The 26,654-nt window shown below is 46.1% G+C and overlaps 1 protein-coding gene across 1 annotated transcript; it reads right to left on the bottom strand.

Moving 5' to 3' along the window:
* Nucleotides 1-1,682: 1,682 nt before the first annotated feature.
* Nucleotides 1,683-2,896, bottom strand: LOC147666205 (uncharacterized). Its single transcript, XM_086949211.1, has 2 exons — nucleotides 2,655-2,896; nucleotides 1,683-1,900 (listed from the first exon to the last, which is right to left on the bottom strand). Exons 1-2 carry the CDS (start codon nucleotides 2,758-2,760, stop codon nucleotides 1,683-1,685), a joined length of 324 nt encoding a protein of 107 aa, XP_086805337.1. The 5' UTR covers nucleotides 2,761-2,896.
* Between the last annotated feature and the right edge of the window lie 23,758 nt (nucleotides 2,897-26,654).

Below are 26,654 nucleotides of genomic sequence, written 5' to 3'. Positions count from 1 at the left end.
ATGCATGAGGTAATTCAGCTGTGACGTGTCAGCAGGGTGCTCCAAATCCCTTTGACTGTTTAAGATGGCTACCGTGGGCTGTGAGCTGACGAGCTCTGTGAGCACCTGCGCGCTGAGAGTGGCACTAACCCTGAGGAAACTGCGGCAGCACGTCCAGCGACCTACGAACATTTTTCCCCACTGATGAAAGAGGAATCTAGGAACACGTGTCTGGGGATACACTTGAAAAGAATACTGGTACTGGCACTGGCCAACAAACTGTGAGAACTGTGTGTGAAGCGAGCAACATTGAACCACATCGACCATGATGCATGAGGTAATTCAGCTGTGACGTGTCCGCAGGGTGCTCCAAATCCCTTTGACTGTTTAAGATGGCTCCCGTGGGCTGTGAGCTGACGAGCTCTGTGAGCACCTGCGCGCTGAGAGTGGCACTAACCCTGAGGAAACTGCGGCAGAACGTCCAGCGACCTACGAACATTTTTCCCCACTGATGAAAGAGGATTCTAGAAACACGTGTCTGGGGATACACTTGAAAAGAATACTGGTACTGGCACTGGCCAACAAACTGTGAGAACTGTGTGTGAAGCGAGCAACATTGAACCACATCGACCATGATGCATGAGGTAATTCAGCTGTGACGTGTCAGCAGGGTGCTCCAAATCCCTTTGGCTGCAAACTTAGAGGCCTGAAAAGCTAGAAGCAACATGGGGAAGCCAGGGGCTATGTTAGCAGGCGAATGAGCAGGTAGGACTGCTCCATGGCAGATGGTCACATTGCTTCATTTGGCGGAAGACGAGAGATCTGTCCATATCAATTACCTTTGCGGGTTATAACCAGCTAATAGCAAAGCCTTCCATTTTTTCAATATTGCCATCAGGCTAGGGCCTCGGAGCCGGACATGCAACTGTTAAGAGTTCAATCTCAGCCGAACAGTCTTTCAAAGCACCCCCCACCCCAATAGTAGACTAACCCAGAGCCCGATCACTTCCTTTCATTGCAGCAAGTCAAGTCATAACAGGAAGCAGAAAACTCACGATGTACTACATTATGTCCAGCTTAATTCACACCTACCATAAAGCCTCCAGTCAATGTCATCAGGCAGGGTAACACCATGGTACTGGTAATCGGGGAAAGGTTGTTCTCGGTTGGGGCCGTGACTGGTTTAACGCCCTCGTATCAGTGACATATCATCCCAGGTGCGGTCTGCCAGGTGATTCAATGCCAGCTTGTAGGATAAGCCAGCCCGGTTTTTAGAATGGACATATATGTGGCAAGTGGCAGAGAAAAGACCGTAAGATTATGAGTAGCCTCCAGGAACTCGGGGGGGGGGGGGCATCAACTCCAGCAGTTCTCCAATAAGCTTTTGATACAGTTACCTGCAGGCTACACTCCTTGGTAGGTTTGATACATTATTCAAAGATCACCTTAGTTATAATTATACATAGAATTCTTAGACTATCCATAATTACACCATTGCTAGGGCTCCATTTGTACAGAGAGCCGGCAATACCAGATAGAGCTGGTCTGAGTGTAACACAAAGCTTAGTCAACAGAAACACGCGATGGAGGCGAGCTGGTTTAAGGCATTTCTCCAGAGACGTAGAAAATCACTGCTCAGACTCCTTAACCGGTTCCACCGGCCTCCAGCTCGCTTGCTGGGCTTACTACTTACTACTCACTCCTCACTCCTCAAAACCCCACCTCATGTTGTGAGTGAAGGTCTGCTTGCGGTGCTCCAGCTCCTCCTCCATGCCGTACTCCTTCCCATACTGCTCAGTATAGTGGGTGAACAACCGATGCGTTCTGTCTTCCTCCTCATACTGGCTAAAGTAGTCCTGCATGGGATTGGCCAGGATCCTGTGCTCAAGTCCAGGCCCGGGAAACCCTTCACATTTTAACCCTAGAAAAACAGAAGAAAAACACCTATAAGTCACAGCTCTTGCTCTCAAGCTTTTATTGCAAGTTTTGATCATATTCAACATGGTTGATTATGTGCACATGCTATACCTCTAAGAATTCAAACCCGTATCACAAACTAATGCACCAGGCTGTGCTCCACCCTTAACACAGGAAGTAAAATGTCCTAAATTGAATTAAACCCCTTTGTTCCACGCCTTCATGAACCACAGATATCTAGAGCTCTGCAGCAAAGCACATGTTCTGCCAACTCCTCATGGGACATTTGAAAGCTTTGGAGTTAAACAGTACATATTTCTCCAAAGACCGCGTCTGCTGGTTGAGCAGAACCACAACTAAAATGTACAATTTGGTGGACTGGTTTTGGCATTTCTAGAGGCCTGCCCACACTGGACCTACAGAGTGCCCCAAAGAACTGTAAAGGCCAGCTGGCTAGGGACTCACCTTTGCATTAGTGGACTACTAACCACACACACACACACACCTTACATGTGGACCAAGCCATACATCTTTGCATGTGCTCCTGATCACAACCCATCCTACTGCAGGTTCAAAGTCATCCCTAACCTCACACAATGACTAAGCTGCACAAGGAAGGTAAGTTGCCCCAAGCCCCAATAATGTTTTTTCCCCTTCATACAGTCTTCCACAAGGCCTCAGGTCCTTCTACCCCCACAGTTTGGGGTAGTTTCAACACCCTTAATAAACAGGTCCCCACCTCCCACATGGTTACTCACCCTCTGGCAGCATGAAGACCTTGCTGCAGAAACGTTTGGAGAATTTGTGGTAAGACACCTCATACTTGTCATAGTGCGAGCCCAGCAGGCTGTTGAACCCTCTCATCTCGTAGTGCACAGGGACAGGCCCACTGCTACTGTTAGTCACCCACAGGGTGTAAACATTCCTCTTCTTGCCCCAGGTGGTCACGTTCTGCCACACCGTGCAAGGCCGCCTGCGAAAGTGCTCCCGACGGATGGGCTAAAAAAGATATTTAGAGAGTAAAGGTCCAAAGGAGACTACATAATAATCAAAATACGATTAAGTAAATACTAGCCCTGGTACCAGGCAACTGCACATCAAAATCGTAACTGCGTTGCAGTGAGACGTGATGTAAATTGCTAAACGAGCAAACAAAGCACTCCCTGCCATTCCAGTATCGATATCCAACAGCGCTACCCATATTCCACTAACAAAACTACAGCACAATGCCATTCCTATAGTGTTACCCACACTGCTCTGCCATAGCAATTTTTTTGGTGGACCTTTGTGTTGCACCTAGCGGAGGTGCAGGAGTGGTATTCTTGCAGAGTTTTGGATAATCTACAGCGTTTGGTTTAACTTGGAGTCTCTAGCAAGTACTACTCCATGTTCATAGTCTCGTACGTACATGTAGACTTTTTGCCCTAAAGCACAGCTTTCCAAACTTTTCATGTTGGGGACACACTTTTTGGAGATGCATCATTTTGGGACACAGTAAGGCAGTGTAGCGAGAGAGCGTAGCGTAGCGAGACCGAACCACCTAAGGGGGGTTCGGGGGGGTTCTCACTCACTCTGTCTCCCTCTCTCTCTCTAACTGTCTCCCTCTCTCTGTCTCTATTCCTCTCTCTCTCTGTCTCCCTCCCTCTGTCTGTCTCCCTCTCTCTGTCTCCCTCCCTCTGTCTGTCTCCCTCTCTCTGTCTCCCTCCCTCTCTCTCTGTCTCCCTCTTGTCCATCTCACTCCCTCTGTCTTCCTCCCTCTGTCTCCCTCATCTGTCTCCCTCCATCTGCCCCCTCCATCTATCTCCCTCTATCTGTCTCCCTCTATCTGTCTCCCTCCCTCTGTCTCCATCCCTCTGTCTCCATCCCTCTGCCGCCCTCCTCCCTCTGTCGCCCTCCTCCCTCTGTCTGTCTCCCTCCCTCTGTCTATCGCCCTCTGTCTCCCTCTCTCTGTCTCCCTCTCTCTGTCTCCGTCCCTCTGTCTCTGTCCCTCTGTCTCCGTCCCTCTGTCTCCCTCCCTTGAGTTGGCCATCCGTGAAATGCGTACATCAGGGGCCATGGGTCCAGATGAGTTGCCTATCTCTGTCTTAAAGCAGAGTAGCACAAAATGGAGTAAAATTCTATTTCCTGTATTTGCTCGCTGCTTTTTGAATAGGGCTGTTCTCCCATCTTGGAAGGGGAGTATTTTGGTTCCCCTTTTCAAGAAGGGCGATCGACTTTCGCCTCAAAATTACCGCCAGATTGCCCTTCTGGATGCCGTTGGCAAGGTCTTTGCCAAATGCCTTTTGAAACTGTTATCTGAATGGGTAGATCAGAACAATATTCTCCCCTTTGAACAAACGGGTTTCCGTAAAGGACATGGCACTATGGATAATCTAACAGCTTTACAAGTGATTATGGACAAATACATCAGAGTCCGGGGTGGAAAGGTATATGCTGCCTTCATAGATTTTTCCACAGCATTTGATAAAGTTGACCGCCACCTGCTGTGGAGGAAACTATTGTCTTTAGGCATCCCACCTTTACTGTTAGATTTAATTCGGGATCTCCACACGGATACCTGGTGCAGAATATTGTTGGGAGGAGAAAGAGGCCTGTCAGAATCCATTCCCTTTGCCAATGGACTCAAACAGGGCTGTTTGCTGGCTCCTTTATTGTTCTCCCTTTACGTTCATGATCTCCCTCAAATTCTATCTTTGAGCAGTGGAATTGCTCCTGTATTGGGGGATAAAGCTATTGTGTGTTTAATGTATGCCGATGACATATTGTTGTTAGATTTGACACCGAAAGGGTTGAACAAGCGTCTACAGGCATTACATGTTTTCGCAGAGTCGCACTTTCTACAGATAAATATCTCTAAAAGCAAAGTTATGTGCATGTCGGGTAAGAAAAAACCTGCTCATGGGAGTTTCGTATGGACATTAGGTGGCCATAAGTTAGAAATCGTAAATTCATACGTATTTTTGGGGAAAATAATTTGGGGTAATATGAGTGACAAGGCCCATATTGAGAATAATATGCACAAGGCTCTGATGCAGGGCAAGGGTCTAAACGCTCTCTACAAAGCCACAGGAAAACGTCATTTCCCCTACTTGTTAGAAGCTTTCCGAGCAAAAATCCCTGCCTCATTATTGTACAGTACTGAACTTATTGATGTGAGCAACTGGGGTTTCCTCCATATTATTGAAGGTAGACTCTTGCGACAACTATCCTCAGTTAATTCCGCCTGTTCTGTGGCCTCTCTTAGGCTTGAGTTTGGCATAAGAAGTAGCTGGGTCCAAGGACTAGCTGGGATAGTCAGATGGGTCTTCTATCTAGCTAAATGCGAACCCTCCACGTTAAGACATCTCATTCAAAAGGAATTACTGGGTCCTTTAAAAGAATTTTCTCCAATCGTAAAACACTTTAGAAAGGCGGTCTCTTTGCTGCGATTGGAAGAATCCTCTTTGTTTTCACTTTCTTCCTATCAATTAAAGGCATTACTAAAATCAGCAACGTGGAGGTTAAGCTTTATGTTGGATAGAGATTCTATTGCATCAAAGAAAAGCAGTCTGCCGGTGATTAATTCCTATGTTTTTAAATCCATGCAATACTATGTATCTTGGAATCTTCCACATGGCATTCGGCGTTTTTGGTTCTTGCTAAGACAAGACGTGTTACCCTTGAATAATCTCCTATCCAAATGGTATGGTTCTTCCAACATATGTAATTTGTGTAACCATTCGATCCAAGACCTCTCCCATGTTCTGTTTATTTGCCCCGCTTTGTCAAATTCGCGGCGTAAGTGGATAAGACCAATTTGTTTGAAATTAGGTATTCTATCTGCCAATGCATTTTCTGAAGCAATCATAAGTCCCCCTAATGAAATGTTTTTTTCTAGAATATTTAACTTTTTTAAATGCTTTTTGAATTTATATTAATCAGGTCGGTCATTTTTACTTTGTAACAACTGAATGATTTTATATATTTGTACTGTTTTGCTGTTGCACTTTTTATGTGGACCTCTCACGAGTTCCAAATCATAAAATAAAAACTTGAACTTGAACTCCCTCTGTCTCCCCCTCTCTCTCTCTTGCCCTCTGTCTGTCTCCCTCTCTCTGTCTCCCTCTCCCTCCCTCTGTGTACCCCGGACTCCCTCCCTCTGTCTACCCCGGACTCACTCCCTCTGTCTCCCTCTCTCTTTGTCTCCCAAGGTTTCACTCTCTCTGTGTCCCCCTCCCTCCCTCTGTCTCCCTCTGTCTGTCTCCCTCTCTGTCTCCCTCTGTATCCTTCCCTCTGTCTCCGTCCCTCTGTATCCGTCCCTCTGTCTCCCTCCCTCTCAGGGCCGGACTGGGAACTGAAAGCAGCCCTGGCAAATGTTGCTAGACCAGCCCCCGTTCGGCGCATAGCGAGCGAGCCCGAAAAAAAACACAGTGCTAGGAGTGAGTTAACTCTCGCCTCTGGCATTAGCTGTGATGTTCGAGTACTGACAAGACCAGCTAAGCCTTCCATCCTCCCAGGGTCGGTAAATCAGGCCTCTGTAAAGCCTCGTGTGCCATCTCAATCCATTCCTCTTGGCCTCCCCTTGCTATATTCAGCGCCCCATGCCCCTTGGATCAGATCCTTTATTTAAAAACAAAACCTAAAATAAAGAATAAAATGTGAAATAAATAACCAGTCTCTTCAGTTTCCCGTGTGTGTGTGACTCACTCAAATCTATGTCCGTTTTCATACAGAGCCCAAATTTCTTGTATGATTTGAATATTTCCATGGCATTGCCAGTGCACGTAACACAGGCATGTTACAGGCAGAGGCGCCCTTTTACAGGAAAAGATGGTAGTCAGTAGAGGCGGGCTCCTACAGGGCAGGCCGTGGCCTGTCAGTGTGCTCCAGCTGTAGGCCTGTCTTCAACTTTCACAGAAAGAGAAGTATTCTTTCTTTTTCATATTTTTTCCACTTGATGAGGCTTCCACAACATTTATATTATTCCTCCTTTATTGCTGTTAATTAAGTCTTAAAAAGAGCTAGATCAGTAACGGGTAAACAGAAGTCAGTCTTAAGAAGAGTGAATCTGTTGGCCTCTGGACCTGTGAACACAGCTGCAGGCCATGAAGTAGACGACATGGTAATGTTCACTACTAGCACGGAAAATAGAGTATCATGGGGGCTGAGAAGATGTGGCAGGACTCTACTAACCGGCCAATGGCAACTTTCATTGATTAGTGCACTATCCTATCTCCCATGTGGAGGTTGGAGTAGCAAGGCACCCTGGATCTGGACTGCTGATTATCAGATAACTCTCCATCGAGAGTTGCCAATATGGTGCGACTGTACCTGAGCAGGACACTGAGCGCCATCATTTAAGCATTTTGCACTCAACTGGGCAGAGAGACATGGGCCTGTAAATACTCCTACTGTGCTCCCTCGATACTTGTAAGACTATTGCTTCGCTTCTGTGGCACTAGACTCGAGTCGAAATTCACGCTTGCAAATTATTGCCTGCACTCTACCACAACAACAAGCTAGAGAACTCATAGTGGCGGCCATATGGCACAATAGCTATTTCACATACAAAGACAATAAAAATATACATCGCATTGGCAGACCTTTGCGCATTCACCCGATCTGACTTTTGAGTAACAGAAGGAAACGCCTGTTTGTCACAATAAATACATCCACTCTGTGCTGCGGTTGCGGAACCGGGCCGGGGCTTAACCAGGCTTTAATTGCTTTTAATTCCTGCCCGGTCGCGACGCCCCCAGAGACAGTCACAGTACTTGGCCAATAATTAAATGATCAGGGTCAACACTCACCTGTGGGCGCCGGGTGGCAGCCTGCAGACACGGCCCGGGGGCCGGGGCAGGCTACAAGTAAATTATGGGGTCAGGGCCTCTCCAGGCTCCGCTCCAGCCTCTCGATGTCTCACTCTCTGGCCTCCTCATGCGCACTTTTTAATGCGCGACTCCAATGCGCTTGCGCATGATCACTCCTGACCCGGACCTCTGACTCCAGACCCCCCACCGTAAGGGTGAATGACACACTGCGCAGACGTGAAGGCGGATACTGAAGACGCCGCGCATGGTGCTGGTGAGACAGTCAGACCAGCCAGTGGATTGTTTTATAAATAATATGCTGTAGTGCTAGACACGGGCAGACAGTGCGTGCAGCACCAGCAGCTGCACTTTATGCAGATAGTTGTGTGTTTGTTTGCTGCTCGATCACGCCAGGTTCCAAATCGGCCCCAGCAAACAAAACCGGCCCCCAACATACAAAACCGGCCCCTACCCCATCCAGCCGACCGGGGGATTGTCCGGTGCCCGGAATTGCCAGTCCGGGCCTGCTCCCTCTCTTCCTCTCTCTGTCTCCCTCTCTCTGTCTCCCTCTCTCTCTGTCTTCCTCCCTCTATCTCCCTCTGTCTCCCTCCCTCTGCCTGTCACCCTCTGCCTTTCACCCTCTGTCACCTCACCCTAGCTTTTGGTGCAGATGTAATTCGTAGAACACAGATGCCTACTGTTTCTCCTTAACAGAGATAGCCGAAGTCTGAAACATTGTTAAGAATCAAATGAGGTTCGATTCAAACTAATATTCCCTTTAACTCTAAAATAAGTATTGGCAAAGCCCTGCCAGTTCGGAAAGTTGCCACATTGTGCAAATTGCCCATAACATCTGATAATATGCTGGCAAGAATAGCACATACTTTTTCTTTTTAATCTCATGATTAATCACCACTCCAACAGGATTTATTCAAGGACAAAAGTCACATGCTACATTTTCAAAAAGATTTGTGTCCTACAATAGGACATAAAATAAAAGTTGGAAATATAGCATAAAATAAAGAAGGTGCAAGCATCGCAGTACATGCTAATACACATGGATGCTAATAACGTTTCACTTTCCACCATTTACTTGTTAATGGGGCTTTGTTGTGAATCGCCTGCGCCCATAGAGCAGACACTCTTTCAAAGGAATGCCTCTTAATTAGCAGCAGTTATGTGCTAAGTGCCCTTAATACTGGGTCATCCCGCGACACACCCACCATTTGCAGGTGACACAGTACTGTGTCGGGACACACAGTTTGGAAAGCTCTGCCCTAAAGGCTTGACTAGAAGTAGGAAAACGCTAAGTTTGCATTGAGTAAAAGACGCTTCTTGTGCCCTACAGTAGTCTTGGACTCAAACCTTTCCCTGCACAATTAAGTGAACCAGATGCACTTCATTTAAAGGAAGGGGGGGGGGGAGGGTCCAATCTATTGTGTCAGATGGGACCTCATATCTTCACAGGTTTGAAACAGCCAACCACCAAACCAACCTTGTCCATCTTTTGCTTTCATCTGGTTTAAACACCATACTTTTTTCTATTCAGGAATAACCACCATTTATATGAATTCATGTTATTTCAGAGTTACAGTACCAAAACTGTACATACAACATTTTATACTTGCCTTTCCTAAGATTGCCATGTAAACAAACCACTGGCCTGTCCCAGAATAAGTTTCATTTTACAAATACTTAGGAAAAAAAGCTTTTAAAAAAATTCAAAATTACGAAATATAGAATCAATGGTTCTACACAAACCCTTGTACATTTAAAGTCTCCTGTAATTCAGCGGAATAGATCCAGCTTTTGCCCCGAACGCAGTGGTAGAAAAGGATTCCTTCTGAAATGTGCCACAACGTGCTTAACTGATTTAGTGGTCTAGGATCTGAACACTTGTGAAATCTCAAATTATCGATCATGTATTGCAAGGGATACATTCTGGGAAAGATCTGTTTTCGCGAGTCGTGTACTACGCTTTTTCTGCTTTTGTTTTGAACCCCTTTCGCATACAATTTGTATGATTTCTACAAGTCAGGGGACAGGCATCTCGACTGAGCGGAGTTTCAGTAGGTGTAAACAGTCTGCTTAAAGTTTGGGCACTGGTTCCAAGCTGCTGCTTTCTCAAATAAAGCACAAAGGCAGACACTGATCTCACGCTGCAGAACTGAGAAATATCTAAAAGCTAGGAGTGTGACAAGGCGACTTCTTTGTAGGCCCTAGAGTACATATATACACACACAGACTAGAAACGAGGGCTTGTGATACAGATAGCTTCCATCAACGATTAGGCTCCGGGATGACCATCGATTACATTACAGTTTGTTTCTCAATTTCATGCAATGTACTTTTGCTTTTCAATGTATATATATTTTTTTAATTCCTGCAATAGCACAGTCCTAATTTGGGACAAGGCTTTAATTAAAGCTTTGAGAAATACTCTGGCGGGGAGACTTAGGTCCCCATCTTTTGGAGATATGGGTTCCAGAACTCACCAATAGAATCCTTCAGTCTGACAGGAATGATTATCCAATACTCTTCATCTACAGCTAAGGCGTGGGCATTGCCAATTGGTCTGTTCGGGTCGGATCTTACCAGAGGTAAGAGAAAGTCCAACTGGGCTTCACTAACAAAGGGACTTGTAATAACCATCAACCGTGTGAAGATGGACGAGTGTTGTCTTAGGAGAGAAGTATGCAATTTTGTATTAACAGTTTGATAAATCTATTTGATGCCATGCAACTGATATTTTGTTATATTATGAAATGAAAAGATCATTTATAAAGCGCGATGGCTACCCTGGGGCGTCCCAGCGCTACAGAGGTTGGGCTAAGCGGAGTACGCTAGAATTTAAAATCGATTTATTAAAAAGCCAGGTTTTAGGAAGGTAAGCAGTTTAGGCTCTGATTTGATTGAGAGGGGGAGAGTGTTCCAGATCTTGGCTAGGTTGTATGAGAGCGACCGGCCTCCACACATTATTCATACAGACATTAAAGAAAAATGTTATGTTGATCATTGATTAGTGGGAATTAGATCAAATCTGGGGCTTAAGGGTGGTAAGAGCTAAAGGTGTCAAGATTGTTTGGTTGTTCATTAATACCCCCATAGTTATACCAGTGCACCTCAAATATAAGAGCAGAGGGATGTGGTAAAGGGAACAGATCACAAGGATCTGACGTGTGGTGCTCAGTCAGCGTCAGGCTGGAGGCCAGCTCAGCAAGTTTGGGTTTCTTGCTCATACCACATCCTCAAATGCAGCCAGTCACTTTCTGAATACCAAACAAAATGGACAGGAAAGGGTCTCGGAATAATTAAGAGTAGCTGCAAATAACGCAAGCATTCGATAGCCATCTCATTTTTCTAAACCGCAGTTACGGGAGATTCAAACGAAGATCACAACTTAGTAACAAATCCATCTCCAATTGCTCTTCTAGGGCATTCAAACTAATCATGAGCTCTTTTGTAGCCTCACCTTGAAACCCTCCAAGTTGGGAAAAACTGATTGAGGCAAGACTGGGTCCTTGTCAGGGCCATTGACCTGGAAGCATTTTCGGACATTGACCTCAGTTTTGGTTGTTTCAGGGCTGATTTTGTAAGCAACTCCAGAAGGCACCTCGAATCCATGCTGGTAGGTCACAACTTGTCCTAAAGGTTGTGAAAAAAACATGTTAAGATCAGTTTATATTACCTCAAACATGTGCCTGGTCAGAGATTCACATCCTGACCAAGGGAGCAGGTACCTAGCGATAGTGTAATTGCATACAACTACAATGTGCCTCAATTGACATACACTAACATTTCTATTACACTAGATGTGAAACCAAGTGCAAATGTGCAGTTACAGAAACCAACCTTTGCAATTACAACATTCACACGCACTGGTCTTATTGGCATTTTCTAGGTAGAGGGGGGAAGGGGGGGGGGATGAGGGAGGGGGAGAGAAGAAAGTCTGATGAAATGATGGGTGATGAACGAAAGTGATGCCCCCAGCTGAAGGGGGCAACACATTTAAAACTGGATTCAAGATTACATTGTGCTCTACTGCAAGTTAGACAGCGGTTCACTACCAGAAATGCTACAGTTTAGATTGCCTCCTAGTCAATCAATATCTGTGCCAGGGCCGGAGACAAACATTGCATGATCAACTCCCATATCTCCACCTTCTACTACAACAGCTGCCGGTCAAGATCAGAGATCTAATAAAGTAGAATGTTCCTTACATCACAGAATGCACCTGCTCCGACACCAGTTTCTGAAAAACACGGCTTTGCTCATTCACTTCCCTGTGCAGAAGACTGAAAGTGTACTGGTCGAAACTATTTAGTTACTACAGGCACCTGAAATGTGAACCCTGCCCTCACCCCTACGGGTTGGGGGATGGACGGACCCACACACCTTTCGTTTGCATACAAGAGTTACAATACTTGGGTGGTGCATTACAGTTTATCTACGATATATCCACTGCAACCTTTAATAGACAAACATTTACATTGTTACCTTATATTTACCTCACAAAAATAGTTTAAGCCAATGCACAATTCTGCAAGGAGATTAAACTGATAAGGGGGAATTGAAGGGGAAATGTTGTACAGTTACTAATGTGAATGATCCTGCTACTCTATATACAATGAATAGAGTTGTACTCCTAAAATCAGTCTGCGAACATGTTTGGACACAAAGAAAATAACGTGTATGTCTGCCAAAATGTCACATATGAAATAGCCGTTTTTAGGAAAGAGTGAATTGCCAGAGGAAACCGGTGTGGAAGAGATGCTGAACTTCAGTTGTAATTTCAGCCATTACAAAAAAAATGCCATAAATGACAAACTAGCTCCCTCGCATTTTAAACGAGCAGGTTTTACATAGTCAGTAACACCTAGGGGCACATTTACTTCAACCTACTCCCCAGGAAAGGCTTTAAACTGAACACTTCCTATTCAGCACATGGGGTTCATTAGAAGAATGAATGGATGTCAGAAATGGGATCTCTTAGAAATGGGATCTCTGGTTGGCCAAGGCTTGCGCCAAAGCCAGGTAGAGACCACACTAGTCAGGGAATGGGAGTTACACGCCAAAGAACCCCTGCTCACCCATTTGGTAGCTTGGCACGAGCACTCAGGCTTACCCCAGAGGAATGTGTAAAGCATTTGCGCATGCACACAGCAAGGTCCCAGGCACACTACAAAAGGAACTCCACACAAGGTTATATCAAAAATAGCCTTTGTATTCTTATAACGCATTAGAATAGTAAACACATAATATACATGGGGCCACCTGGCACTGGGCCATATCTACAAGGGATTATATACACACCTGATGGGGCCAACTGGACCACTGTCAGAACCATCAGAAAGCAAACTTAGTAAAACATAAACATACAACCAGTAACCACTGGTAATTACTGTACTTCGCATCAACCTGTAACTTAAACTATGTTATGCACAGTATCACATCAGGCGCAAATTACATTCTGCGCCAACCTCACCAGGATAACCACATTATGCAATCTTCTCATAAGTCTAATCACCTTAGACCCCAACCTCCTAAGCATAACTCACATTAGGGGCATAAATCACAGTAAAACATAATCTCACAAGCATTAACCATAATATGCAAAACACCTCCTAATCATAAAACACATTTAGAGGTATAACACAGGGTGCATAAAACATAGTACAGACATTACCTAGCACCACCTATCACATTAGGGCCTGGCACCCTACAATCCTAACAGTCCCCCTGGCCATATCCAACAAGCATTTGCAATGCAATAGGTCTCGCATTAGGAAAGTTTGAGCTATTGGTATTGTAAATGAAATTTTTTATTTATGTGTTGGTTTTGAAAAAAGTGAAAATAGCTTTGTCATTTACAATGCCAATAGTTTCAACTTTCGCAAATGTGACACCTATAGCATTTGTAATGCAATATGTGTATTTACGTGACTTAGTTGTATTGATATTACAAACAACAATTTTTTTATAATTAACACTTAAATAAAAGTTATTGTAATTTATAATGGCAATAGCTTTTGTAAATAACTTGTGAAGATTAGGTTCATTGTATTTTGTGACGAAAAGCCAAGAACAGAAGTGAAATATTAAAATCTTTGTGACATTGGTAATAAAGTTTGAAACATTGAGAGAACATATTTGAACCAGTTGTTGAATGGTTGCACAGATTGATGCTGTGGTTGCGCCGAGTGATGTTGTAGTGGCGACGAATGATGCTGTGGCAACGCATAGTGATTTTGTGGTGCCCCCGAGTGATGCTGTTGTGGTGCTGAGTGATGCTATAAATAGAGGGATGTGGATAGATAGATGGCAATAGATAGAGTGAGGGCGATAAATAGATAAAGTATATTCATGTTGCATTGAATAGAGTAAGTATGTTGCATTGAGTGCAGTGCAATTATGTAGCACTGAGTGGTATATAATTATGTGGCACCGAGTGGTATTGTTTGGAGTGTCTGTTCCATTCAGTAGAGTAATTATGTAGCACTGAGTGGTATTTGGAGTGTATCTTGCATTGAGTACAGTGTAATTATGTGGTATCGAGTGGTATTGTTTGGAGTGTATGTAGCGTTGAGCGCAGTGTAATTATGTAGCATATAATTATGTGGCACTGAGTGGAGTATATGTTGTATTCATAAGAGTGTAATTATGTGGCACTGAGTGGTATTGATTGAGTTACATTGGCTGCCTTCTCATTGGACAAATAGTGAGAGACAGGCCATCTCACCTTCTGATGTAGGTAGAGTGCGCAGGCAGGCCCTCTAGAGAGCATGTGCACTTCATAGTTGATTAAGTAGCGTGTATACCCAAACTCACCTAAGCTAATGCAAGAAAGGGCTGGTGGGGACCTCCGTGAAGCCAGACAGGCCAGTTAAAAGTTCTGAATAGGGCCAGAATAAACATAGCCTCGAATTAATATGTCTGAGCTAGTGACACATTTCCCCACTGTTTGATTAAGCGAATTGCTGCATGATTTCTACTAAAACGTTACTCTGGTACAGCCTGTAGCTAGATGAGAGATTGGAAATGGATACTCTAGAGCAAACTGTTTTGGCAATGAAAAGCTGAGGCAGGCAGTGAGGTTCCGTGACAATTGTAAGTGGTGTTTTCGACTCGCACGAATATGGTTGAGTCTGGTATCTATGAACCGCAAATGACGAGTTTAGTAAGTGTGCGCAGTTTCGCTGTGCTAACTTAAACCGTTTGTTTGTTATGTGGGTTTTTCATCTGTACCCACGGGTTCCATCTTAGATACGGCATCCATTTTGTCTCTTGCCCTCAAGTAGCCAGCGAACGGACGTTGTCCGCTTCGCGACCCTGGGACTCCCAAGGTATTTGCGGAAGACACATGTTCTTTGTAAGTGTCTTTATGACGAGGGGGATGCTACTGTAAAGCAGATGGTGCCGCTCGAGGCTCATCTTGCTGCACGGACTTATTGTCTCAGCCGTGCATCTCATTAGGCACGTCCTTTTGATGCCTGTATCTCGTGTTTCCCGATACCTCCCCTTTTACACCCTTTCCGATCTCCCCACTGTCTCCGTCTTCCTCTGCACCTGTCCTTGTTCCTATTTCGATCTGTTTTACTGCTGATTGGAATTCGCTAATGATGGGAAGATGGGTTTTTACAGTTGGGAACCACCAAATGTTTCCGCACTTATGTTCCGGACCTCATGTGTATCAAAGTGACCAAAGCGACCCCTCTGGGGGATAATGGTGGGAACCGGGTTGTAAACCTTTGTGTGCCATGTTGTCTTATGGGTAAAAACTGTATAAAAGGAGCGATCCACAGAACCAATTTGAAGCAGTCTCCCCGAACTACACTCGATGTACTTCCTGTGATTTCTGTGTTCCCTGCAGCAAATAAACCTTGAATCTTTGACGCCGAAGGAAGTGTCCCGTGTCTCTGTCATTCGTACGCCGGAGCAGGTTACCCACGAAGGTTTCAGGTGTTGTGCCCTGGCACCGCTGGGTCTTAAAGAACCCAGTCCTTCAGTTGGCGCCCAACGTGGGGCTGCATCAGTGGTACCGGTCCAAGCCCGACGATCGTGAGGAACTTCGTGTGAAATCTCCGAGGGAAGGTGCACTCCGCTTCATCGATCCTGTTGTCGAAACAAGTGGCCCGAAGACTTTTCCCGCGAAGATTCCCGCCTCCTGACGGCTGCGACGGACTGCTGCCCTGACTGTAGACCTGTTTTGGCGCCTGGCGTAGACCTTGGTATAGCGAGACGATTGACGGGCCTTCCTGGTGACGCCATCGATCTTTGAGTTAAGTATTTGTGGGTCGCTCCCAGAGTTCTTGGTTGTTGACACTTTAGCGAGTGTTTTTGTTGTTAACGCTGTGTGAGTGTTTTTGTCGGTGACACTTTACTAGCGTACTTTGTGGTGTTGTTTGACGACTGCAGCCGCCAAAAACCGAGGGTTTTGTTCTTTGCTGGGACTTGGTAAATCCCGTAACCCTTGAAGTTTGTGAAACTCGGCTAGTGTGCAAGATGCCTGGTCGCAGTACTTTGTTTAGTTGTTTCAGGCCTTGTGGTATGGATTCCCGACTGGAGGACTCGTGTCCGATACCTCCGGTTGGAACTCCCACGTATGAACTATATAGCAAACATGGGCTAGGCCCGATTACTTTTAATGAACACTGGATCAAATATACGAAGAAAGATGGTGACCTTCGCTGGCCACCACATGGTAGCTTCGAGGCACTGATCTTAGACAATCTAGAGGTTAAATTGTTCGCGAAAAAGTCAAGGCCGGCCATGTTTGATGCCTTTCGGTTGTGGCGTAAAGAAGCCCGACAGAAAGAAATCAGACAGACTAAACGAAATCAGCGAGATAGTGCTGGTACCATTGTAAAGAAAGCAGAGCAGTTCCAGCATGATAAGGAGGTTAGGGAAAAGGAAGTGTTTGACAGATTACAGCGTATGACTATAGATAAATGCTATCCTACTTTGCCTACGGAGCCGGAAAAGAAGGAAGATGCAGTTGAGGATCCTTTAATGTCTTATCTTATGAAATCGCCACCTCCCTACGTACAGGGTACCACAGCCCCTGTGATTCCCCCTGTACCTGTTCCTGCACCTATTCTTCCTTTGCCTGTGCCTGTTCCTCAACCTGCACCCGTTCTTCCGACTGTTCCTGCATCTGTTTCTATTCCTACTGCTCCTCCGCTTCCACATACTCCTGCTCACGCTACTGCTCCTGTTTTGTTAACCCCTGCTGTTGTTTCTGCGTCTATCCCTTGTCTTGTTAGTCCTGTGTCCTATGCTTCTCCCTCTACTCGTAGTCGTAATTCTCCTCTTGCGGCTAGTTTCTTTCATTCACTCGGACCTGTTCATGGGTCCGCTGGTTCCGACGGTCCTCAGAGACGTAGTCAGCTTCCTGGAAACAGAGAACGCGTTGCGCTATACAACATGGCGATGGGTTGGATGGTAAATCCTCTTAGAAGTCCACCCCGTGTTGTCCTCGAAACATTTTGTCAATTCAATATACCAACCCAGAGGTATGTGTTTAATGAAATGTGTAAGTTCCTTCATGATCAGATAGCGGCCGATGCGCCTGATGAGGTGCTGACCGCCCTGTCTGACCTTCAGCTTCAGTTCTCGAATGGACTGATAGTGGATACTAACGTCCGACGTGCTGTTGAGCGGTTACTATCTTTTCGCCCCGCTCCGATCCCTCATGCATTGTTTGTCGAGGATGTTGAGCTCTGGCCAATATCCCATGCGTGAAGTTCCACCGGTTTGGATACCACCTAATCCTAATGCTCAACCTCCGACGACAGTGGGGCATTTCCAGAGAATATGGATACATCTTCCATGGAAACGCTCGGAAGTGTTACAGGTGAAGCAATCTTTGCCTGACCCTCGCAAGAATCCTGCAGGGTATTACAAAGAATTATCGCAGCTCGTAGATGCTACGGTAATGAATCTTGCCGATATCGACATGTTGTTCGGCAATGTCGTGCCGCAACCGGTATGGGCTAAGATTCGTCATGAAAACCATCCGAACGAATTAGGTGGTGCTTGGGCTGCTATTGTCGCGGCAGATGCCGGACAAACGGCTGCTGCTGAACCCGACCAGCTGATTATTGATCTTCCTCAACGAATAATAGCGTTAATGAAAACTCTTATGCCAGCTATGAAGGTGAACTGGGACAAAATGTCAGCCTGTAAGCAAAAGAAGGACGAGAGTGTTTCCGACTTCTTCACGAGGTTCGAGGAGGCATTCGTTGACCATAGTGGACAGGATATGGGTACTGAGGGTGGTCAAAGATTGTTTGTGGATAAATTTGTTTCGAACTTACTGCCCGATTTGAGCAATAAATTGAGGAATTCAGAAAGTGCATGGGCCGTTTCTACTTCAGCTCAGATATTGGCTACGGCACAATATTATGAGAACAGAGAGAAAGAAGAGAGCGACCGTGCAGATAAAAAGACGAAAGAGCTCAAAACTAAAGTGCTGCTTCAGCAAGCGTATCCTCCACGTTCAAATCAGAATAATTCACAACAGAATAGATCGCAACCGCAATCAAACCGATCTCAAACTCGTAATGACTCCTCTTCCCAAAGATCTTCGTTAGGGTACAATCAATGTGCTTATTGTAGACAAGAGGGTCACATAAAATTCAATTGCCCTGTTCTAAATGAACGTAATAGTGGTAACTCGTCTAGAGGAGGTCGGGGTGGTTCGCAGCAGGCACCACGTGGTAGAGGTCGCGGTACTCAGAACGATCGCTCAGATAACTCATCAAATTCCGATAATTGTTTCGATCAACGTGGATCGTCGCAAGGACGATCTGCGCAGTACAATGTAGACGATTATTACGTCGATCAGGGAACTGACGACAGTAATTACTAGGACAGCCAAAGACAAGGAGAGGGAGTGGTATCAGTTCCGGTTGATCAGAGAGGGCCTTACGTCGCAGTTGCTACATCGGGCGTCGTTGAGCCTTTTCTGTTGGACACTGGTGCAGCGAAAAGTTCCATTAAGCATTCGAAACTCCCTGGCGCACCTTTGTCTGGCTTAACAAATGTTTCTGTTGGATTCTCTGGCGCCCCTGTTAGCAATCCAGTTTCGCGCCCTTTGCCCCTTCAAATTGGGCCGCGTGAGCTAGAAGCTCCATTGATTTTGACTACGGGTTGTGGTGAAAATCTTTTGGGCCTGGATTTGCTTAAACGTTTGTATGCGACTTTGTATTGTTCTCCTGCGGGTGTAAAGCTTACGTTAGGAGAGAGGGTTGTCTCTCCCATGTACTTGTCCCTCGATAAGCTCCCACCGGAATTGAGTTCTCTTCCTGCGTCTTTGTGGGCAACGGGTCCAAACGATGTGGGCCTACTTGATATCTCCCCATATGTTGTTCAGTTGAAATCTAATGTGCGATTGCCACGTATTCCCCAATATCGTATCTCCCTTGATGGTGAACGAGCACTGTTAGCGATCATTTATGATCTGATCGAGAAGGATGTCATTGAAGAGACTAGGGGAAACGTGTGCAACAGTCCTGTACTACCCATTCTCAAACGGACTGATCCTTCAAAACCCCCTGTTTATCGCTTTGTTATCGATTTACGGGAGGTGAATAAAATTGTGGTTCCTCAATTCCCCGTTGTGCCTGACATCACGGCGCTACTGACTCTGATTCCAGCTTCTGCATCGTGGTTTTCGGTGATTGACTTGAAAAATGCGTTTTTCAGCATCCCGATTGCCGAGGAGAGCAGAGACCTTTTTGGTTTCTCTCTTGGTGGACGCAGCTTCCGGTTCAAACGCGCTCCTCAGGGCTACTGTGAAAGTCCATCTATTTACAGCCAAGCCTTGAAGGGTCAACTGGATGCGTTTAGGTTGCCGGCTGGTGCGGCCTTAATCCAATACGTCGACGACTTATTGGTGGCTGCTGATACTCAGGACATTTGCAAAATTGCTACGGTGTCGTTGCTGCAATATCTCTGTGAGTTGAATCATAAGGTGTCCCCTTCTAAACTCCAATATTGTTGTCAAGAAGTAACCTATCTAGGTCACTTATTGTCAAAGGAGGGAAGGAGGTTGACCCCAGAGAGAATTGCAACAATTGCGCGCATGGCTGTACCAACAACCCAAAGAGATGTGCGTGCCTTTCTAGGTATCACGTCGTACTGCAGGCAATGGATTCCTAATTTTTCATTGCTAGCGAAAGCATTAGTGGCTCTTACGTGCAAGGATGTTTCAACTCCTTTACCATGGACGGAAGAATGTCAGAAAAGTTTTTCTGAATTGCGTGATTCATTGTGTTCGGCTCCTGTGTTAGGTACTCCTGACTACAGTAAGCCGTTTACGTTATATGTTCACGAGAGGGAAGGTTGTGCTTTGAGTGTCTTAACGCAACCTTTTGGTGGTAAGCAACGTCCATGTGCATATTTTTCCTCGACCTTGGACCCAGTAGCTAGAGCATTGCCGAGTTGTTTGAGAGCAACTGCGGCAGCTGCGGTCTCCATCCGACAATCAGCAGGATTGGTCATGGATAATATGCTTACGGTGATGGTTCCGCATGCAGTCGATACTCTTTTGAATCGGACGAAAACTCAGCACTTGACGAGTGCGAGGTTGTCTGGGTACGAGTTGACGCTGTTGGCAAGCCACATTCAGATAAAACGTTGTAATGTTCTGAACCCGGCAACTTTGTTACCAATTAGCACAGAGTCAGATGAAGTAGCAGAACATGATTGCTACTTGAGGACAGAGGAAGAAACAAAAGGTCGAGTGGACCTTAAAAACACCCCATTGGAAGATCCGGACGGTACACTGTATGTGGATGGGTCATGTTTTAAGTTGCCGAATGGCGATGTGACTACCGCGTATGCTGTTGTAACGTTGAATACTGTTGTTGAGACTGCAAGATTAAATCAGAATTCTGCCCAAGCTGCAGAGCTGATCGCTCTTACTAGAGCGTGAGCGTGTGTGTTAGCGAAAGGGAAACGTGTGAATGTGTTTACCGACAGCCAATACGCATTTGGCGTCGCACATAGTTTTGGACGATTGTGGAGAGAGAGAGGTTTCTTGACGTCGCATGGTACGAAGATTCAGCATGGCCAGCTTGTGAATGATCTTTTGGATGCACTTACGTTGCCTAAGCAAGTTGCGATTGTTAAATGTAGTGCGCATCGTAAGGTCACGGATGATGTTGGTCGTGGTAATGCGTTTGCGGACGAGACTGCTAAGGAGACTGCCCGGAACCTTAGCACTCGAATGTATGTGACGAGTTCGGTCAGGTGGCCTACAGAATTGAGCATGTGTGAAGACACTATCGAAAGTGTGAAAGAAATTCAGAATGAGGCCACCGAGACTGAAAAGGCGAAATGGAAAGAAAGTACGGGAAAGTTGGATGCGAATGGTTGTTGGATTGATTTGTCTGATCAGAAAAGATGGATGTTACCGGATGCGTATGTGCTGGCCGTTGTGACTATGGCGCATGGGTTAGCACATATTAGCGCGAAAGGTATTTGCAAATTATTGTCTCCTGTGTGGAAGAATGATGGTATCACGAAATGTGCTGAACGTCTGGTGAAGAATTGTATGGTGTGCATGATGTACAATCCTGGCAGAGGAACCCCAACTCCTCCTGGCAGTTTTGCTCCCCCTTCATGCCCCTTTGAGGTGATTCAATTGGACTTCATCCATATGGAGCGATGCAATAACCTGAAGTACGTTTTAGTTGTGGTTTGCGCATTCTCCCGATGGATCGAGGCCTATCCTCTCAAAGACAATACTGCTTTGTCTACTGCGAAAATCCTACTGAAGGAATATTTTCCTCGGTATGGAATGCCTAGAGTCGTGTGGTCAGATAACGGAAGTGAGTTTGTGGGTAGTGTGATGAAGAGTGTGTGTAAGGGCCTTGGAATTAATCAGAAATTCCACAGTGTCAATCATCCCCAGTCAGCTGGATTGGTTGAAGGGTATAACGGCACCCTCAAACTAAAGCTAGCGAAGATTCAGGCTACGACTGGTCTTTCGTGGCCTGACGCTTTACCTTTAGCATTACTGTCAACTAGGGCGACTGTGCACTCCCGAGTAGGGCTTAGTCCCTATGAAATAGTGTTCGGCCGTCCTGCGAATGTGTGGGGGGTTCCTAGGCCAGGAATGTTCTGTGATCTTGAGTACCCAATGTTGATCGATTATCTTCATGACTTGACTGCTAAACTGAGGTTAATTCACCAACAGGTTTACGACGCATTGCCGACGCAGACGGAGGGTCCAGGCCACCAGCTCCAGCCCGGAGATTGGGTGGTGACGAGAAATTTTTCACGCAAGAATAACCTGGACCCGAGGTTTACTGGACCCTATCAGGTTCTCCTTGCCACGAGGACTGCTGTTCGTCTCGAGGGACGCAAGAATTGGGTGCATGCCACCCATACCAAAAAGGTCCCTATCCCTTTGCCGACAGACCCGTGGGTAAGGAGAGGCATTGCATCAACTGAAACCGAAGGATTGCCGGCGTTTGTACCTTTTAGCGACGCACAGCCTGTTGGAGAATCCTCAGCGCAGCAGAAAGACATTGTTGAACAATTATCATCAAAAGACTCAAGACCAAACCACTCAACTGATCATCGGGACGCTGTCTCTTCAACGGATCCTTTGTTTGACGAGCAGACACGTCCTGGGAAAACTCGATACTTTCTACGATCTAGCACTAAAGACTAATAAAAGATCCTGCTTTGCTGTATTGACAACTGCATTATCCCGTTTTCCGTGATCAGTTTTGAACATTTATATTACTGTGAATATTTCTGTATATATATATATATATATTGAGCTTCATTCCTTATACTTTTTGCTTTCACAGCTGAGAGACTTTGTTTTTGCATATATACATATTGTGCATTAAAGGCCGTAGGGCCGCGCGCGTACTTCCTTCTGGATAGTAGGTCTTGACGCTAGGTTAAAGGCCGTCAGTTCCTGGGAACTCCTAGGGATTGACTATTGCTACACAGAACGAAGTGCGTCAAGAAACGTTGCGGACGGTCGTAGGGAATGGCATTCTCGAAGCTGAATGATTTGGAAGGAGCTCAGGCTCATAGATTTAAGCTGCAGCAACTCAGTCGTACCAAATGTTTTATATTCCAACTGTTTGTATTGTTTTTGACTGCTTCTGCATTATTGGCGGGTGGGGTGTATTACACGATGTCTTACTTCTTACTTTCTGCTACACCTACTCCTACTCCTGACCCTAAACTTACCTCCACTGTTTCTCCTCATTCCTTTCATATGTTACCGGAACACGAACAGGCTAGACGTGTAGAATTCCGCAACAATTCCTTTATTCAGCTCCTTCATCAGCATCAGTTAGTGGTTAACACTACTAATTGTTGGGTGTGTGGGTTGATGCCACATACTACGGATAAGGGAATTCCATATCTGGTGTTACCGTATAGTTCCCAAGGGTCAGCTCGAGCATTTCAAACAATGTTTCGAAGCGCACTGGGTTTCCACCCCATTCGAGAACCACGTTCCCCCTACTCTGGTCCTACCTCGTATCAAAAACCTTTGTCGATAGCAATAGAGGATTTAGATAGTGATATCTATGATCCCTCGCTTATTCCCGAAGAAGAGATACAGGCCTATAGGGTCCTAAGTAGAGGTGAATATAGTGCGTTCACTAGCGAAAAGCAGCTTAAAAGCTCGCTTCCGATATGGGTCGTACCCCACACTGGTAATTTTTGTCTCATGGGTCGTGGCCGAAGATCGCAAGCCCGACTTGGAGCGAGTGCTTGCACTGAAAATTACATTCTGCCGATGGTCTCGTCCCCTGTGTTTCTGGCTGCCAAGGGTACATACTTTATCTGTTATGATCGTGCATATGCATGGTTGCCCGCTGACTTCATGGGCTCATGCTTCATTGCAAATTTGTTGCCTCCGACGTTCACTGTAGATGCCGATTATCATAAGACTAGAGTTGTGCGAGGCGTAATTAGCGAAGAGGATACTGCCGGTCAAGAGGCAGGAGACTTTTTCAAGGGTTTCCTCCCGTTTTGGGGACCTATGGTTAATAGTAGGAACCTGAGACAGTTGACTCGAGTGGTAGAATCGACAGCTAATATTACTGCCAGTGCCCTTGGTAATATCACCACTGAACTTCAGGCGGATAGACTTATGACGTTACAAAACCGTATGGTTTTAGATGTCATCTTAGCAGATCGAGGTGGGGTATGTAAGGTGATCCATTCGAGCTGCTGCATTTTCATTCCAGATAACGCTCCAACTGTTTATCAAGCCATCTCGAGGTTGCATAAGATCTCCGAATCCATACACGTGGATGTAGGGGATTGGACGCTACTTGGGTGGTTTTGGGGCCTGATGTCGACTTGGGGTTGGAAGATTCTGATGATCATCGGAGTCGTTGTGGTGTTCCTGTTCACGTGTTGCCTTTGTGTGCAGTGTGGTCCTGCCTTATGTGGCCTCTGTGCTACAACGTGTATGAGACAACCACCTGTTACCAAGGGGACTCGGTTGGACAGAGCTATGCTACAGCAACATCTAGATGGTCTGATGAATATCGAATATGATTCCGACTAGTGCTTGCCTACATGAGGGCAAAAGGAGCGTCTGAGGTTCCGTGACAATTGTAAGTGGTGTTTTCGACTCGCACGAATATGGTTGAGTCTGGTATCTATGAACCGCAAATGACGAGTTTAGTAAGTGTGCGCAGTTTCGCTGTGCTAACTTAAACCGTTCGTTTGTTATGTGGGTTTTTCATCTGTACCCACGGGTTCCATCTTAGATACGGCATCCATTTTGTCTCTTGCCCTCAAGTAGCCAGCGAACGGACGTTGTCCGCTTCGCGACCCTGGGACTCCCAAGGTATTTGCGGAAGACACATGTTCTTTGTAAGTGTCTTTATGACGAGGGGGATGCTACTGTAAAGCAGATGGTGCCGCTCGAGGCTCATCTTGCTGCACGGACTTATTGTCTCAGCCGTGCATCTCATTAGGCACGTCCTTTTGATGCCTGTATCTCGTGTTTCCCGATACCTCCCCTTTTACACCCTTTCCGATCTCCCCACTGTCTCCGTCTTCCTCTGCACCTGTCCTTGTTCCTATTTCGATCTGTTTTACTGCTGATTGGAATTCGCTAATGATGGGAAGATGGGTTTTTACAGTTGGGAACCACCAAATGTTTCCGCACTTATGTTCCGGACCTCATGTGTATCAAAGTGACCAAAGCGACCCCTCTGGGGGATAATGGTGGGAACCGGGTTGTAAACTTTTGTGTGCCATGTTGTCTTATGGGTAAAAACTGTATAAAAGGAGCGATCCACAGAACCAATTTGAAGCAGTCTCCCCGAACTACACTCGATGTACTTCCTGTGATTTCTGTGTTCCCTGCAGCAAATAAACCTTGAATCTTTGACGCCGAAGGAAGTGTCCCATGTCTCTGTCATTCGTACGCCGGAGCAGGTTACCCACGAAGGTTTCAGGTGTTGTGCCCTGGCACCGCTGGGTCTTAAAGAACCCAGTCCTTCAGTAGTGTCTGGGGAGTGACATAAAAAGAAGGGGGTTGGCAGTCTAGAGAGGCACAGAGATTGAGACCATGAAATGTAGAAAAGCCAAGGAGAAAATTGATAGAGGCAGGCAGAGAAGCAATGCAGTGCGAGAGTAGGCGAAAGGAGATCAGGAAAAGTGGCCACATTACGGGAGCAGGGGTGGTGGAGAAACAGAGGTGGACAGGCAAGAGCACGATAGAGAAGAGAATGGTAACAAAGTGGGGATAGCGTCAAGAGGAATATATATATCAATGCAAATAATCATAAAAGAAAAACATGTATGGTAAACAAGCAGCAAAACTTCAAAAAAAATAAGAACTACTAATCAAAGGAATAAAATGTGAGTGAAGTAATGAAAATATATCAACTGACAACTGCGGGAAAAATAACTCAAAGAGCAGGCGAGCATGAAGGTAGTAAAAAGAAAAAACTAAGGAGCACAGGCAAGATGGAAGCAAACACAAGGAAACAAGCTCTCGGCATTGTGGGGGCTGGGAGCGCATTCCTTTGGAGTCTGAATAGGGGGCGGGGACGCGGATCCCTTTGAAGTCTGATGCAGAGGCTTGTGATGTGCTTTGTGCATGCACCTGAATCACATGAACTGGGCCGAATCCGCAGTTAAGGTAGACTTTTCGAAAGCCTACTATAATTGCCGATCAATGCTTACGCATTGATACAGCGAGACCTAAAAAGGGGGCTCAAATGCCCCATGTCCCAAGAGTCAGGGTGTGCTGCCATGGCAAAAGAAAGTCAAGGGTGCGCACTCTAGCCTGCAAAAAAGCTGCGCAGCTGTGAAGATATGGGCAAAGGAGTGCATCTTACTCCTAACTTCAATAGGACATACCACTCAAAGAACTGAGGCCTAAACGATGCAGCTGCCCACTACTTGCTGGGCATATTTAAATAGGGCCTGGCACCATGGTGCCATCTGGAGCAATTTGCCAAGGTTGCAGCAGCCTGTGCTGGTGCGGTGCAGCTGTGAGGCATGAAAAAGGCCCTGGCCCTACAATGCCCTCTGGCCCAAACAACCTTTCAAATCACTTGCCCCAGGTTGGAGCCACCAAGGCTCTAAGATATGCCCCTCGTTGGATGGAGCGCACGGGGAAGTGTGAACAAATAATGCCCCCAAGCCCCCACAGGGACTTGGGAGACAAAGGGTGGCCGCCCATCTGAGATCAGCCCTCATTCACCGGGCTCTACCTTGCGGCGTGACTCCTCTTTGGTGCTGGCGCCTGCGGGACTCTCCATCATGGGAGCCTCGCGCAGGCAGGCACCAGAACGCCTCTCATAGCTTCACCCGGGCCCCCTCCTGGGACTCCTCTTAAGGCATGCTGGGCTCTTAATGAGTCTTCTCAGGTTGCAGGGGCAACTACATCTGCAAAACCAGAAGTCCTGCCTGACTTCTGCTTTTTCTGCAGCGGTGATCTTGGTTCTCCTGGCACAATGA

This window comes from Lissotriton vulgaris, unplaced genomic scaffold (assembly GCF_964263255.1).
Source record: "Lissotriton vulgaris unplaced genomic scaffold, aLisVul1.2 SCAFFOLD_2860, whole genome shotgun sequence".
In the NCBI taxonomy this organism is placed as follows: domain Eukaryota; kingdom Metazoa; phylum Chordata; class Amphibia; order Caudata; family Salamandridae; genus Lissotriton; species Lissotriton vulgaris.
Note: the sequence above shows the minus strand (reverse complement) of the source record. Positions and strands in the feature narration are given on the sequence as shown.

What these genes read in the sequence shown, in the direction of transcription:
- LOC147666205 (XM_086949211.1), bottom strand. Translation starts at nt 2,760, where the DNA reads ATGAGAGGGTTCAACAGCCTGCTGGGCTCGCACTATGACAAGTATGAG. An exon ending in GGTCTTCATGCTGCCAGAGG is followed by an intron (nt 1,901 to 2,654) that starts GTGAGTAACCAT and finishes CTGTTTTTCTAG; the next exon opens with GGTTAAAATGTGAAGGGTTT.